Consider the following 17951-nt stretch of genomic DNA (forward strand, 5'->3'; position numbering starts at 1 on the left):
AAAGGATAATTACTAATTATCTAGTCTAGAAATGAATATGCATCTAAATTGCAGCTAAAACAGCAAGATATATATTCGATTTTATGTATATAATCAAATTGAGTTTATATCGAACGTGTTTAATTGAATGCAAATTAATTCAGTTCATATTCGGTTTCCAGTTGCGTTTAAATTGGACAATTAGATATCAAAAGTGCCAGGTATAAATAACATATATAAACGTATGTTATATGTACTTAAATTTAGTTTATCAATATCAAGATTTGAAAACCTTAACGATCGGAAAACATCTCTTGAGAGACTAAAAAATTAATTGATTTTATTTTTCTTCCTGTTGGTTTTTGTTCAATTTTCTGAGGTTTTGTTTTAGATAATAAGCGAAAAAATATTGTGTGTAGTTCTAAAAGAAAATAAATTACCTCCTTGCAGGCAAACACTACTTTCCGTCCTTGTAAACAACTTTCATTAAAATAATAGTCATGTTTTTTGGTAGTAAATTCGGAAGTTGAGTGTTCTCGAGTGGAGTTTGCGCGAAAATGAAGCCGTTAGCCGTTAGTCGACCTCATTTGTATTTTATTTTATATGCAGATGCATAAATAAAATTTATGGCGAATGTTGGAGAGGATGTGGAATTTTATGAATATAAAATCTTATCTCACGCATGCATATAATTTTATAGTCTTCTATGGAACATATTTCTCGTTAAGATCATCCCCGAGTCTGCGGAATCGGTCGGTGGCGGCGGTTGTGGCGACGAGCGCACCCACCATACGGATATCTTCGTGTAAAAAGCGTCCCTGAAAAGAATTGCATTGAAAAGCGGAGTGAATGCGCGCTAAAGGCATGAGCACGAAGAATGCGAATACGATAAAGCGTAGCATCAGGAGATGAGCGACCAGGAAAAAAATGTTAAACTCGTCCACATTTCATGCGATTTGTGTGGAGCGCTTGTATCTATTCGCAATCCGTGAAATATGGACGCATACGTTAGCGGAGGACATGTGATGTTTTACATGCATTTGTTATAATACACTATGTGTTTTCTAATCCGTCAACAACGTATTTTATTCAATAGGAATACAGTCGGAATTTAAATAAAATAGAATCGATTTAAAAATTGATAAGGAAGTAGAATTTATATTGAGATTTGTTATTTTATGAGTTTTTGGAAACACCTTGTAGAGAATAAGTGTGTCGAGTGGTTGTGAGATGTCGGGAAGCCGAAGTAAAGTATCCCATTTTGATATATTTGAATATCGAGTTTTTTTCACACATGCTAGTGGCACACATGCGCAGGAATCCCGCCAACTTCCTTCTTTACAACCGAGGTAATAAATGTTAAAAGCCGATTTGACCTTTATCAACGATCCAATCATTTTCGTCCGAGCGGCAGAGAAGAGGGAATCGAAAGCCACAGCGCAAAGGCATTACAGAAAAGCTACTCTCAGAGTGGAAGGGTAAAAACGGCCCTATCGCAGTATCAAACCTCGGAATGTCGAGGAAATGCGCAGTTTTTGGGTCTTCCTTACCACGGCCCGAACTCCCACCAACTCCATCTCAGTGGTCCTGCTCTTTTGCTCCATTATGTTTTGCCAGATTCGGACTTTACGTAATTGAAGTTTATTAATGAAGCCAATTTGTCATAACGTCCGGAGCAACCGGGGGAATTAAGGACGAGCCACGAGGCGGTTATATACGTGTGGTTGTGCATATTCTCTACACAGCGTACTCTGTCGGTATGTGTAGTTGCGCCCGAAGGCGTTCACGAAGTACGGGCGAAAAAATCTCGTCAAAAAAGCGGTGCCGAGAGCGCCTTGTATTCCTCACTGGCTCATTAATTTCCTCGGCGCGAAGGAGGAAGACCTCGAAGCGCGCGCGGCTCGGGGGCGGCGGGGTGACGGCGTCGTCGCATCGCATATCTTAACACCTTCGTACTCTGCCGTGTGTAGGCCGCCTCGGCCCGGCGTATTGATTTTAAATTTCGCACCAGTTCAGCCTATTCAGACTGATGGGTGCACGGAGAACTATTATGTGTAATAAAAGTCATTACACGGAAAATCGTTTACATCGATTAATACTTTAGTAGGTCACACCGGCGCATGCCGCCTCCGTGGTATACGTGCATCGCCGGAAACGCTCAACCCTCAACCATTTTCTGTGGATACAGATAAAGGCGCGATGTTTCGTGTGCAAGATTGCAAATCACAAATCACAAACGTATTTTTCATTTCAATATTTGGATAATTTGTCAGTTCTCTTCGTGACTGTAATAATGTTATCGTTTTTAATGGAATCTTAAATCGTAAACAGCATTATTGATTGCATGCTGCATTCTGTCTTACATGTCTGAAATTAATGGCGTTGTAAATGCACTCAGATTATTATCTATTTAGCGCGATCGATTTTCGCCAGGGCTCTGCCTCCAGAGATGGAAACTCTACACATAAATATTTTGATAATCTATCTCAGGGTACCGAGAGAGGGAGCACCCACTCGACTTGACCTTTATAGATATTTCATTAGAATTGCCCTTTAAAGAGTACGCCAATGCACGACCCGGCACAATAGCATCCTTTTCGAGTGGGACCTCGAAGTTCGCTCACGACCCTTGCGCTGATGAACTCGACTCATGACTTTCCAGTCATCCCAATACATACATATATAGTTCACATTGGTGATGACTAACGCTAACAGTCCGTGGAAGTGAGATGCGTGTAGAGGTAGGATAAAATTATTTTCTGAATGGTCATCGATATTGTGTGTACGTTGGAACTTACCTCGCATGCCAGCCAAAAAAGGTTTAAATATCCTGACCCGGAGGTTTTATTCGTCGGGTTGTCCAACAATTTGCCCTCAGTTTAGGAAAGCTAGCAGAAAAAAGAGTTTAGGAATGTGTGTACGAGTACAATGCGGAAAAAAAGCGAAAACACTGGATACGCAGAGGGCGCGCTGCGTAATTCTTGTATAAAGGACCTGTGTACCTGTGTTTGGAGGTGGAAAGTGCCGCCATAACTTGCGCTCATGTTTTCTTATTCACGACGCTTCGAACTTTATTCGAAGGACTTCCACATTTATACTCGCATGAAGTAATCGATCTCTACCGTCACTTGTGCCTTCAAATGGTATATCTTTGAAAACATTGTTTTGAATCAAAGTTTAAGGAAGTTACTTGAAAAACTAATTAATTGAGTTGAAGTTATTATAAGCTATAAGCTAATGGTTTTAATAACACCTTATGTAAGGACTTTCAACCGCCACCTGTGTGCTGGCGCTGACTGCTCGAAAATAAATCACTAAGAATGCGAGCGAGAATAATAATTGAAGATTAGTTCACGCTCGTTTCCCGCGGAGGTATTGAAAAGACATTTTTGTGTGGTGCCTGTTTTCATATTGCTGCATGGCACAAAACGCAACTGAAAATATAAAATCTAAAGAATCGTCTGGGTGTGGTTCCACGTTCGCGCCTGTTTGGTTCAAATTCGATACGTGCTTTTGGCTCTTAGCACCCAGAGATTGCACTGCCCCGCATATCGATATTCCTTCCCATCTCTCCGCGGTGTGCCCAACAATGCGTGAAAATTTAATTAAAATCGAAATCGACGGCCATGTAATATTTCCAACTGGAACAGAACCGTACTACGCAATTTCATTTTAATTCAATTATAATCAGTATAATTATAAATTGATATTATCTACTAATAATAATTACTTAGTAATTATTATCAATGTTTTTAAAATCGTTTGTAATTTAAATGAGTATTTGAATCAATTTAAACCTACTCTGTGCTGTTAAATATATTTATATCAATTGTAATTAACAAACTTCCATATTTTACCAAACGTATTTCCCAATTTTGCTTAAAACGTAGATAATCCAATCACGTTTAATCAATTTTGACAATTATTTCACCCCTCATAAATTCTGATATGTTTTGCCCACATCTCGGAAATTATGTCAATGAATTCCGCACACAAAAAAATAACAAAATTAGCTTTACAAACACGAATTTATCAAAAATATAGTTTCGATGTAGGTAAATTCGCGAACTGCAAACAATTTGCTTAAGTGGGGCCCGTCTCAGTCAATGCTTATGTTATTTATGACTTTCTTTTGTGTAATTTGGTAGCGTAAACTTTTTCAGTTTACTTTTTTCTGATACTTTTTGCTTTTGCCATGCGTCGGAAGTTTGAAGGCATTTTTAAAACTTGAACAACTTAATATATCAAACAGAGACCTGCAACTTGGTTGGTAATATACAAGATGTCATAGAAAATTTCATTTAAAACGCAGATGTGATTCGACGGAGTGGCTTTGCATTATGGATGAGACCATATTAGAAATGCATTTCTTGAGCCTCATCTGGAAATTTCACAAAAACACTCCATCAGCTTAAATTTGTGCGGAAACATGGAAGAAATTCAAGCTCCAAGTTTCATTACAAATCGTCGCTGATAATAACGTACCTTTTCACCATACATCCCGTATAAGGAGCGCTTAAGCGCGCATTATTTCATCCCGGCCCAGTCCAAACCCCAACGCCCACTTCGGTGTAAAGCGTTCCTCCTTAGCTACTACCTCCTCGCAGGCAGGTGTGAATGGCGCATCTCCCGGGCAGAGATACTTAATGTTGCAGGATATATATGCGCACCTTGTTTATAATTTAAATCCCTATTAAAACTCTTAGCTCAAGCCGTGTTGTCGGTCGGTCGGGTTTTGCAAACAAGTGAGCTCTACTAGCGTGGGTATTGAGCCCAGCGACCCAACACATACCATACGCCATTTTTTCTTCTTTTACTGCCACGTAAAAGGTGCCTAACGACTTGTCTTGTCTTATCCGCCCGGTAAGCAGGCCCACCACTTGTACAACTTCACAACACACCCTTCCATGGCATGTGGCATCCGTGCTGACTTTTAATGCAGGTTCTGCCGAGGTGGAAAGCGCAAGGAGTCATCTGGTTGACACTTTATAAACACTTGTACCCTAGATATATTTATCTTCCTACTCCCTCAACACACGCCGCTATGCAAATATTTTCTCGATGCGTTCGCGTGCGCTAGCCGGGAAAGTTTATAAAATATTTTAAAAGGGTGTCCCAACAGGTTTCACTACTTTGCGGCAACAATGTAAGTCTATCCCAGGCGAAACATCAGAGCATGACGAGTGGATAGACTAAAATATGCCAAAAGGGAGCGCAGCGGAAAACAAAAAGTATTTCTAAGTTTATAAATAGTTTCACAACAGGTTAACCTATGCCAGAGGGTACGGCACATGGAAAGTTTTAGCAGAGAATACTTTTCAATTTAGCGACGAGATTATAATTTACTCAGGAGGCAAAATTTGCTGTTTAACGTAATGTCTCCATGCAAAGCATAATCTGGTCACGCAAAAATGGCCGCTTCGTGCAACGAAGACATAACCTATTTGCCACAGTGCGCTTTTGTCGACACGATCCGATTGTACGTAATAACAATATCGGGTAATATTAGAATGTAACTAAAGTTCCTTTAACGTACCGGTGCATTCGTGCCGAATAACATTTTTACGACGAGCCGCCGACAGTAAACGCCGTTGAGACCAGCAGACTCGTGCAATATATGTAGAAAACGAGTCGAACGACATTCATCACGCTATTTTTCATGTCCGCTTTGCCATTACGCGGCTGCTTTCTTTTTGTCTCGGCCCGTTGCTGTTTTTGTTTTGTCTCGCCGGCCCGGCCGTGAAGTCATTTCCCAAGCACCAGTAATGTCGTTATTGTACCATGGTTATTATCATCCTCCGGATTGCTTCCCCTTCGTGCGGGCGTTTTTCTCCGTTTTGCATAACTGAAGTCAGTGAAGGTATACATATATAACTTTTGCAAGTCGCGAACAAATTTCAACGTCTATTAAGCACCCAGTACACGCATTCTAACTTACGACTGCCTCCTCCCTCGTTTTGCTTCTTGAGACGTAGAACTCCCCGGCGAATCCTTACGGTATTATATATTTTTTTATTATTGCGCCATTCCCTTGCAATTTGAGCGCAAGGGGAGCACAGTCCGAGTATTGAGAGCTAACGAGATTCCCGCATAATGCCGCTGCAATGCAAATGCATTGTAATTGAAAATAATGCGGGCACAATGGACTGTTGGGGCTCCATTATTTGAAATGACCCTATTATAAGTTGGTATTCAATACTCGACAGCGTGCATTCGTAGAAATACTAATAAAATAATAATCCTCATAACAATTTTTTACTATTTCCACTTTTGATTACCGCACGAAGGAGACGCAAATCCAAGTTTCCGCCCTTTGGGTCTTGAATTTATCCTGTTTCCGTTTGGCCTACATATCTCCCAACGATAAATATTACCAAATCGTAAATAACAATGACGATATCCTTTGTCCTTCCAATCTCGTCCCGTTAAAACGAAAGTGGCAGTCCATTTATACTCGTATCTTATGCTTCCTATAGCCTAAACTAAGCGCGTACTATAGTCATTTACTCCTTTTCTTCTCGGCTTTTCGACGCAGAATGTCTAAACACATAACTGTCCGCATGCGCCGGAGTTAAAGAGTCGAGAAAGTCGAGCGAGTAGATAAATATTTTTTGTGATCCCGTCGATTTAGAAAAGCCCGGCTTGAACTAAAAAACAATTTGTACCAATTTGGTGAAGGCTCGGCGTGTGTCTCGCCGATGTAAAAAATCGATCTGCGTCGCCGCACGCCTCTTCAACTCGTCGCAGACCTCATCCGAAGCCGCGTCTCATTCGTTTTCTGTCGTCTCTTCGTTGGCCCTTTGGCAATGATCGTCGTCCATGGCCCGGCATTTCAATTTCCTTCCTGATGGAAATAGGACTGCACGTGGAATACCTTGGAGACGTCGTAAGGGCATATTCGTTGCAATAAAACAATATGAAACACGATTGCAGAATCAAAAAAGGGGAAGCACTCCAAACATGTCTTGCATACTTATGTTTACAACCTATTGCAAAGCTGTAATACTTTGCAGTAGCAACTCACAAATCGCTATTTAGGTTTACTTACGGAACCTAACCTATATTGCCCATACGAGGTCGTATATTGACGCTATTGGAAGTTTGAAGTGAATAATTTATAATACATTAATGCAATATAGTATAACCATGTTTGCGGATGCTTTATATTCGCTGATAGACATAAAAAAGTAAAGAAAACTCGATTATAATTCTCGGGAACTCCACTTCAGGGATACTGCAGGTTATATGGACGTCAAAATCAAGAGACGGATTAGTTTAGTTTTATACAGTGTCGAAAGCACGATATCGATCATCAATAAAAGTCAATCAAAAAGTTTTCGGCGATTTTCGACTCATAAATAGCGCTTCCTTTTGCAAAAAAAAAAAGAAATACAACTTCTATCATTCGGGATATGCGGAAGTATTTTTACATTCGTACTGACATGATGTCCGTTTTTCCGATTTGAAAACAATAGCGATACTGATATTGCTCGTATATATGCAAGTAAATATTTACGGTGACAATTAAAAGGTTTCATCTCTCGCGTTTCCTGTTTGCGTTGACTTTATCCCCGGTCGTACATCACTTGCTCTCCGGCGTGGGCATTTTTATTTCTCTTGTCGCGAGGTAATTAAAACGTCATTCCGAATCCGGCCTCGTTTTTCTCCAGTGTTTTTTCTATTTTTTTGCTTGCTACGTGTGACCGCCGTGGCCGTTTCAGCACATCACCACCACCGGCTGTCTTCTGGTCTTCCGCTTTTTCTGAGGGCGACGGTGGAAACACTTTGTGTGGCTGGATAACCACCACCAGCACCGCGTTGTGTACACGTGCGTGGTTTTGTGAGCCTGAATGCACCGCGGTAGATTGCTGGCAACCAGGGGACGCACGTACATTCAACATGAATAATCTTTTAACTGCTCGTCTACCGGTCGGAATTACACGCCGGATGATAATAAAGGGTTTTACGCGGAGGGGGCTTAGAGATGTGGCGGACAAGCGACAAACGTTTGACGGAATTAATTAGAACAAGATACATATGTTTGCTGAGATAACAGACAAATGTGTGATCATTTCTTTAAACACTCGGTGTCAGGGTCCAAGGGTTAGAAGTGTAAACCATTAGAATTCTATTAAAAAAATAGCTATTTTTGAACTCCCTGTTAAAAATTATGCAATTTCTCGAATTTTTATCATCAGATCACAGTTGAAGAAGAGTTCCATATTTGAAACCCATAGGAAGTACCCTAATATGTAATTTTTCCTATTTTACTCAAACAAAACTGTATTGAAATGGTTAGGAACCACTGGGTTAGATCCTAAGATAAGTGATGTTGAATATAATTCAATAAGACTGCATAGTAATTAAACGTTCGCAAACTATTACCTAATACACTTTAGTGGCCGGCGTCCATTAAAGGTTTACGATGATAACAAATAGATCCTGCCAAGTTTCAAAGCGTTTATTTAGGATCCACAAGTCTTCGCCTCATCTCTCGCAGATCATATTTTGAGGTTCCGCGTCCCATTGTTGGCGTTGTGTTCGCAAAATATATCAACGCTTAAATTACGAAAACTTCGGACGAGAATGCTGAGATAAGCCACTTTGTTATGGCTTAGACAACATGCACGAGCATGAACATGAATACTGCCGAACTGGAAATTATAACACAGCAACCGAAGTCGAATTACAAAACACAAGTTAAGTTTTAGTGCGATCGCACACAGATTCACACACAGGAGGAGTAGTGTCCTTGTGCAGGGCGTTTCCATCCAGCACACTGCAAGGTTTACGATAATGCTGCATGCATAAGTAACTAACGTAACGGCTGCCGGGCAGAGCGATGCAGTTGCTGCAGTGTTTCGCCTAGAAACGTGCATTTCTTACAGCGGAGATGCTGCTTTCCCGTGATGATAAGTGCATAGGTTGTACTCGTGTGTTGTTGGTGTGTGGGAGTGTTTTAGGGCACGCAGCGCTCGTAAAATTTAATTTATCTCACGCGCGTAACCCGCTCTCATCCAAAATTAACACACCGATATTGCGATCGGTGAATATATATCACATCTACCGAAACTACTAGATCGCTTAAGATTGAAATCGAGGATGAAATTACGCAATACTTGTCACTTGGTATTGTTGCGTCCGTGCTCCGTCGGCAGAAATGGGATTTTTAAATGGAAGCAATTTATCAAAACTCAACGCTGTGCATTGCCGCGCACTTTCTGCGCATTCATATTTATTAAACCTTTATGTTCGCTAAATTGCGCCGGCCCGTGCGTCTATTCTTCGCTTCATAATCGATTGGACGTAGCACAAATACATTTTTTATTGCACTTTTTAGCGCAGTGACACATATTCGATGGATGCTTTTTAGATTCGTGGGGATTTGTGCGGTTTTTTAGGCTGTCTATACAATTGTCTAGGTATTTATACTTTTTGTTACATTTGACATTTTTTGCATCAAAGTTTTTTACATTCGGGGATATTTCTACGACGCAGGGTTTCACCTGCTGGTGTCACATATTCTATTTACGCTTTTTTTTTTGCTATCCTGCTCTCTCACTGCTTCTATTTGCGAATGTCATCCTCGGGTACAATTTTTTTGCTCTTTGTCACTTTGGCCTTATTTATATAAATGTGTCACTGTGTACTCTAGGTGCGCAAGTATGATATTTGCATTTTCTCTTAGGTTCGCTTAGGTTTTCTGAGACTCTTAGCGCGCACCAGCAAGAGTTAGCTTGGTGTAGGTGTATGACTGGCGTGTGCTTTGTTGGCGAGTGTGTAAGAAGTGAAAATGAGTATCCATGTCGCTTCTTCTCGAGGCGACGCCGGGCGGCTCGCAAAATCGGGTTTGAAACAATTCAATGAGAGGTCGTCTAGATGGGGCTCTAAAAGCACAAACAGGTATTTTGTTTTAGTCAAAGTTTCATAGTCATCGTCAGGCGTGTTACCGTCCATGGTCTAAGATGTTATAAAGCCAAAAGCTGAGAACTTGATACGTACACTGTTTTTGCATGTAATTCAGGCGCAGCTTGATTACAAAATGTAATCAAATGGGTAATTAGTTTCTTTTACCAAGACTTCTAATTTTACTAGAATCAGAATTGGGGAATTCTTGTTTTTGTAAGTAGTTATCTAGAAAAATGTAGATTGACACATTTGTCTCGTTATTTTCATTCCCGTCCACAAGAAAACTCCCTGTGAGCAAACAAAGATTAAATTACAAATTCCTATTTACTCGACATATACATCAAACACAACAACGACAGCTCACATTTATACTTTCTGTGAATTCGTGTTAAAAAAGCGCGAAGCATTTCGGTTGTCTCCGAGATCTCGGATTACCAGCATTCCATCTTCGCGCCGACTCCCGAGAGAAGTTCGTTATTTTTAACTCAATTTAAAGTAATGCGCCGCCGAGAAACACGAGCGCCGAAGGTGGTAAAGATTGCGCGAATAATATAAATTAGGTATTGTGCATTTTGTCGTTGTTACCTAAATGGAAACTCGTTGGCGCAGCCACGCCAGCGCGGATACGGTAATGAAATCTAATTTTACATTGTATTATTGAACTATGGATAAAGAGGGACCTAGTTTTAAGTTTGCAATTACTTGGGGCCGCGCTTCTCTGTTCGCTGTTAGTGAGTTAGCGAGTTTGCCATCGCACGCCGTAAATAGCAACCAGGGCGAAGCTTTCAAGATGATATTGGGTCGTGCACGTACGGTTGCTAAACATATTTATTTACAAGACTAGCTGAACTTCTATGCAAAGTTAATATTAATTTATCTTTAAATCCCGAAGTTATCAAAACAGGTATTTATGTGAAAAGATTTTAAATTTGGCACTGCTATTAATTCAAATAAATTAATTTGTTTATAAAGCCCACACTGTATTGCCACTTATCAGTAGGCATGTGGAAGTACTTTAATAAGTACGCTTCGCGTTTATGTTCTCCGTTCTCACGCTCTTTAAAACGGCACACATTCGTAGAGGGTGCGCACGTACGCATTCGGCAAAGCGGAATTGCAATTCGGAAACCTCTTGAAATGCAATTTTGTTCGATGCATTTCGATTGCATGCGGCACGCAAACGTTTGCCTCGCCGCAAGTGTGTTGTTTATTAATTAATTTGAAAAAGAAAAGCTATTTTCTCAGCAGTTGCAGGCGCGCTCGTAAAGTAGACGTTCAACGAAATCATCAACGCAATGGGCAAATGTGGAATTTGCCACCGCAGCACGATAGCCAACTTATGGTGGTTGAGAAGGCATATAATTTTAATAGTATGTTTGCGTAAAAACACCCAGCACGAACAAAAAACATCGCCAGCCACTTGATGAAAAATACTAAAGTAGTTAACAATCGATTTACTATTTACTATAATTTATTCACGACGAATATATACGGATAAGTTAGTACCTCATATATAAAAACGAAAATTGTGTTTTATAGACTGGCTGCTAGCGAAAAGAAATAGGAGAAAATAAAAAGCTAAATAAAGTTTCATCGACCACGCGACAATTTTTTTTTGTATTTCGGTTGTGGCGAACGCGATTATAGCATGAAATAAATTGCTATGGCCAAACCACAACTTTTTAGCTTATTATATATAAATTAAAGACGCATAAAAAGTGTTCAAGCGTCTAGTTTTCAAACTGCTGCTCGTTTATTCTGATGATTACCCCGAATATGAAAAAGTTACTTAATGGATATTAATGAATCTGAGATTGATATTATTTGACATGTCTGCAGGTTGCTCGCATAAATTATTGTTATAGATTGACTTCGACACTTTGCCAACTCAAGCCGAGAAGGTACACGTAATCGAGTTTACTAATAATTTGAGGAATTTTGCAACAAACCAGGAAGGGTTGCCCGAAATATGCATATACACGATGTGAACGCATGGATTGTTAGCAAGTTTATCCACAATTATGCAAAACGTGGAAGGTTTGTTGCTTCCCACTGTACCAATTTTGCCCGATTCCAATTCTCAAGTCATACATATTTACGCGACGACATCCCACCTGTGTATACGAGTTGATTGCGAGTGTGTGTGCTTTGATTTGTCGAAAACTCAATATTCAATGGCGATACATTTGCACATGGAATAGATTCTGTCGAAATCTCCTTGGTCTATCCTGAAATGGATGGTTTCCCTGCTGTGAGAGGGTCAAACACTCAAATATAAAAGCAGCATGTTGGAGAGTGTCTTGTGAGGTGCTCAAAGATGGAGCGCGACCAAATAATCTTACGTCTTTTAAGTCCTTTATATTTTTTTCCTGGTTCGACATATGCCCGATGGTCCAGCGGCGTTTTCCTGTTCCCTACCAAACGCGGCGGGGGCACAAACGTGCAGGCTTATTCATGCATGCATCGTACCTCTCAACAAAGGACCAAACTGGAAATAAAATGCTGAAGGCTATGTGTAACTGAATGGCATTGTACTTTGGTGCGCAGGTACGCTTAGGGCTCTGTTCGCGTGTATGCAGAAGAGGGTGTGTTATCGATTTTGACAATAATGCACTCATACCTACTTGTATTCTTTGCGCTCTATTCACCTGTTTATGTTCGACGCGCACTTTACTAGTGCATGAAGAGGAGGTCAAGCAAACGTGCAAAGGTGGCAGAATGGCAAAAATTGAGTTTCCATATGATTTGAATATGTTTGCATTTTGTTTTCCTTTCATACCTGCCGAGTGAATATTATCTCTTGCATCGTGCACAAGCAATGCTGAAAAGGTGTGCATTTTAGGTATTGTGGTATGAACAAATCAATATTTGTTTCATTTGTGTTCAGTGCATTCCATTCAATCAGTAAATTAGTTTATTCCTGATGAAAAAAAGAATGTAATTGTTCTGCTTCAGTTCTTATGATATTATTGTTTACTCTGTTTATATTTTTTTATTGATGTCAATGCCCTAACAGCGTCATGTGCCTGTCTGCATATGATAGATTATGTTATGCGTTATTAAGTAGGCAACTTCTTCATCAGATGACTAACTGGTTGCTTATTTGCTTTCTGGTTAATCCATTAGTAATAAAATGCAAAGTAATTTGACAAAATCCATTACATGGCATAAAATCGACCAACAAACATTAAACAACAGTTGCAATGAATGCAATATCATTACTGTTGTGAAACCCGAGTGAATCAACTCAGGATATCATCCAACGCGGTGGTCGGTAACAGCACCGGTGGATATACGCTCGTTTGCCTAACAAAATGTATGAAATTCGACGAGCATCGTGTGCGCCCTGCCGATATAATCTAAAAATAATTGCCAATAAAAATCCTTGCACGCTTGGTTTCGACCGACCCGGGTCGCCCACGCGTTGTGTGTTGCGTACTTTTTCGACGTGTTGTGCTTCTTTTTGTTGTTGTGGCTTTGCGCCAAGCCAGCCCACATTGGGGATGCCATACATGCCGCGCGAAATTGAAGAACGCGCCGAAAGGGTGGATACGCTATACACCCCGTACTAAACTCACCTATAAATTGGTGCGGAAAAAGAGCGATTGTGTGCGCAAATCGACCGAAATATAACGACGATATTCGTATTAAGCATGCACACACATATCGAGGCCGGATTTCCAAGCATCGAATTGCAAATGTGAAAATAAATGAAAAATGCATGAAGTTTCGGGCGTTACGATGGTGGGCTTCTCCTTCTAGTACTAATACCAAACCTAGTAGGTATACATTGTGGAGGAATCAGACGCATTCACATGCGTACTTCCACAATCATGCGACATCAGGCAGACAGCAGACGCAGCAGTTTTATGAATAAAAATAAATTGATAGTGATTTGTAGCGAAATGTACAAATATTTTGCTACAAATTGCAAGATTTGCAACATCTTCAAGCGGTGATATTGCCAAATGAAGTAGACAAGTCTTCATAAGCATGTGTGGAGCGTAATGACAATCATGGAATTTGGAAAATTCGTCAAGCATTGTTAAAGTCGCGTAACACGATCTAGTTTTCGCAGCCGGGGCGGCGCGTGACGGACGCCGGAACTCCACCATCGCTGAGTGTGTGCTTCCTCACCACTTCTATCTAGTACCATGCACACATAGCTCTGGTGTGAGCCCGCATAGTTTCTCAAAAGCTCCTCTACACGGCAACACTCTCTGCGCCACTGCTGCTCATAGTTCTAGTATTTCGGGGAGCAACGCGACGATTTCTCAGTCCTGTTCCGCGTGTCCTTATAACCTAGAAACTGTTAGTTCACATTATCAGATAATACATTCCGGGCGACTGTATTTAATCTAAATTAAAGTAGACTATATGAAAATTTACGGCAGCTATTAGCATTTCAGGCTAATTAATTTCGCTACGACGACACCTCGCTGCCCCTTTTTGGTGGAGGCGCCGGGCATTGCCGGGCGGGCGCGCGCGTGCATTCCAGTTTGTGGTGGTGGTGCGCGCGATGCTAGAATTGCACAATTTTAATTAAGACCGCTAAAACTAGGCTAGTTGTGTGCGCCGACACATGAGATGTCTCGTTCGTTAAGCGCTGAACACGAAGCCAGACTATATTGTACGCGCATGTTTGATCGGTTAGCGGCAGTACCACCAACTCCTGTACTCGGCGCGACGAAACAAGTTGCGATAATTAACACAAACCAAGGCGAATAGAATAATTGAAGTGAAACTTCGGCACTCACGAGGAATCCATTCATATTTTTTTGTGGTCTAGTCGGGCAGTAAAATGTTTTTCTTATCTTAGGAGGGTAAGATTTAGAGTTTTCAGGAGTTTTTTCTTTGGTTTTAGAAATTTATTTAAAATGTTTATTGTAAATAATATATTTGACTGTTTGGGACATGTTGTACTAAAACTATTGACGTATTTCATCAGATGACACAATGTTTCATAAAAGTTGCGCGCTTAATGCGCGAACTTGTTAATCCCCGGCTGTTTTTAAGCACTAGATTTAACTAATGCTGACTCTGTGCATGCATCACGCGCGCCTTGCTAACAAAGTTGTGTAATTCTTGTCCGTTCTTTCTGTCTGCAGTATTATGCGCAGTGCAGTCCAGCGGGAGCGCGGCCGGCAACTCACTGGCGGACGGCGGCGGTGGCAGCGGAGGCGGCGCAGGCGGCGCAGGCGGCAGTGCTGCGAATGCGGCGCGCGGCCCACACTTCGACATAGCATATTCAAAGAACGTCACGGCGCTGCTCGGCAAGACGGCTTATCTTAATTGCCGCGTTAAAAATTTAGCGAACAGAACGGTGAGTTATTTCGAACGTTTCGCATCGAAGCCTTCATTTGTATTCGCATCGATGCCCAGCTAATCCATTTATAGCATTCATCGTGTTTCATCACTTTGACTTCGAGTGCTAACATCACAATCGCCTTGACGCGCGCAGACGATTGGCGTGTTTATCAATTTTTAATTGTAAAGTTGGACTGACAACAGTGACTTTGCAAAAAAACACAGACAACATAGCAACTTTTTTCCGAGTACTCTTTTGTTTTTATTTCGTATTTGGCCACAAAGTCCATATACCTGTCAGCTGTACGCGTATGTTTTCTAGACTGAAGCAAAGCTGATTAAAATTGTCACTGGAAAGTTTTTTTTTTAATTTTTAAGCTTTGCTCGCTTCATGTGAAAAACAAATCCATTCTAACAAACACGTTTTTGAAATTGTCCAAAAAGTTCAACTGTTAACAACAGTTTTTCTTTCAGTTGTGCTTCTCATCACTTTATTGTCTTCAGATAGTTGATTGCGTTTATTGATTTTATATATCCTAAGTGGCCGAAGCTTGCATTTGTGTGACAAGTAAAACCTTTCAGATATCTCTGCAGGTGTCGTGGGTGAGACATAGAGATGTGCACCTTTTGACGGTCGGGCGTTACACGTACACTTCGGATCAGCGATTCCGCGCCATCCACCAGCCGCACACAGAAGACTGGATACTACAGATTAAGTACCCGCAGCATCGGGATTCGGGCATCTACGAATGTCAGGTGTCTTCCACACCGCATCTTAGCCATTTTATTCATCTCACCGTGATCGGTGAGTATCTATTACATAATAATCACACTAATTGATTAATTATTTAAATTAATAATTATAATATACGCGACGCATCAAAAGGGCCACACAAATTAATTACAAATTGTCCGCATTGAAAACCAAAGCATTAAATAGAAATTATGTGCGCAGCATGAATAGTTCAGTTGGGATCCAAACGTGAGTAAATTAGCTTTTGCATTTTGTCGAAAAGCCATCGGCAGAGAGCAAAAAGAGCAACAAGCCAAATAATATCGACCTGTCAGGGCGCAAATTAATGTTATTTTAATTATGCCGGGTAATAATTCATTCAAAATAATAACGCTGCAAATAATAGTCGAAAGCCTTTCAGATTATCAAAAGGGTTCGCGTTGTCGGCGCGTGTATTAATGTTTGACCCTCTTGAAAAGGTTCGATATTTGATGTTTGCGGATGCACGGGATCAACATTGTGCCTGGGATGTTTTTACGAATATCATGCTGCAAAGACGAAAACAAGCGGCAGGTATGAGATAAAATTCGCAATTTTGACGCGATAAACAGTAAAGCGTTTAGTCGAATAAGAACCGTTCGTGGTGTATGTGTATGTGTGTGTTAAGCATAAGAAAACAAGGACGTGGGTTGAAAAATACCTAAGATGGAGAATGAATGCGGATGAATATTTAAATGCCAAGGTACCTATCATCTTATCTTATTTACGCTTCGCTGAAAAGGATAAATAATAAATCCAACTGAGGAAGGTCGTTAATAAAGAAGTAACGCAAAGAAGTCTGCTCGTATTTATTCATGTTTTAAACTCAATTACACAAATATTTCACACAAAGAATGACGACGTCATATCATCATATAATTTGAAAGACTGAAAGACGTGGTTTTTGCGTTTTCTCAGCGTGTCCTATTTTTTCTACGCCGCGTCGCCTCTGTTTTGGATACAATAATGAATACTGCATGAGCTTTTTAATAGAAAATGTTCGTCTCCGCCCTAATATTCAACATTCAACCTCGCTGAGATGAAGAAGCAGCTTATAAAGCAACGCGCACACCTAGTGAAGATATGAACGAAAGAGAAAGAAATATGTGGCGCGAGGCTGCTGCACGTTGGCAACAAGAAATTCAGAGAAAAGGACTCGGAACGTAAAGAAAGTGGATTCCAGTACGACCGTAATGGAACTGTCCACGAGCGTATAACTTGATTCATTTCGCAATGGTGCGCGCCACCGACGACGCGTTCATTCGAACGCCAGCGACGAAAAAATATTTATCTTAATGATTTATTGGTCACCGCGACGCCACACGTTGATACGTGTTACTTGAGGTTTTGCTAACGCAGAGCGTATCAGACGTGTGTGGGCAATGCGCACAGCAACAAATGAACTAGACGAGGCGTGCTTGTGCTTTTGGATGAAAGTTTCTCATACAGTTCATGACGTTTCATTGTTCGTGCTCGGTGGATATGAAAGGACATAAGTTAGCGCGACGTAAGTTGGCGAAAAGAGGCATAATCTGGTTATACAAGTGGACTCACATACCTGAACGACTTTCATGGGTGCTGAGTGCGAAAACGAACACTTGTTCTGTCAATCTGAGAAATTTAGGATTAAAAGACTTTCTTGGAAATGTTTTTCGGAAAAATTTTAATTTTAAACATTGATTAGCTTTAATTGATATCACACCATAACTAGTCGTGTATTTTGTGTGTCAAACCATTTGTTTTCTATGGAGTAGGGGAATGTTGCGGCATTGTTCCGGGGTGATTATAACGCGGTACTAACAAATAGCTGCAATACTTCAAAATCCACGCGTGTACAATGCGCAGCCAAAGCGAAAATAGATTCACGCCCTTATTTTGGCATACGCATCATAATATCACTGTGAAACGCGATTCAGCCCACGCACTACACGCACGCACACCCCTTTAATGTCAATACCGACTAGATTTGTTTGTTCGATATTTC

General features: G+C 40.7%; 1 protein-coding gene across 2 annotated transcripts in view; it reads left to right on the forward strand.

Moving 5' to 3' along the window:
- LOC135789567 (zwei Ig domain protein zig-8-like) overlaps positions 1-17951 on the forward strand; it is a 109430-nt gene that overhangs the window by 73460 nt on the left and 18019 nt on the right. Inside the window, exons 2-3 of one of the 2 annotated variants that reach the window (XM_065299466.1) lie at positions 14997-15211; positions 15790-16000. In XM_065299466.1, the coding sequence (XP_065155538.1) occupies positions 14997-15211; positions 15790-16000 (426 nt within the window). Of the gene's footprint in view, positions 1-14996; positions 15212-15777; positions 16001-17951 lie in introns of both variants that reach the window. The other variant, XM_065299465.1, reaches the window with a different exon arrangement.

Source organism: Atheta coriaria, unplaced genomic scaffold (assembly GCF_025399875.1).
Source record: "Atheta coriaria isolate IRGN ID8LTWV9N9 unplaced genomic scaffold, Caltech_Dcor_3.1 hic_scaffold_3_pilon, whole genome shotgun sequence".
NCBI classification, from domain to species: Eukaryota; Metazoa; Arthropoda; class Insecta; order Coleoptera; family Staphylinidae; genus Dalotia; species Dalotia coriaria.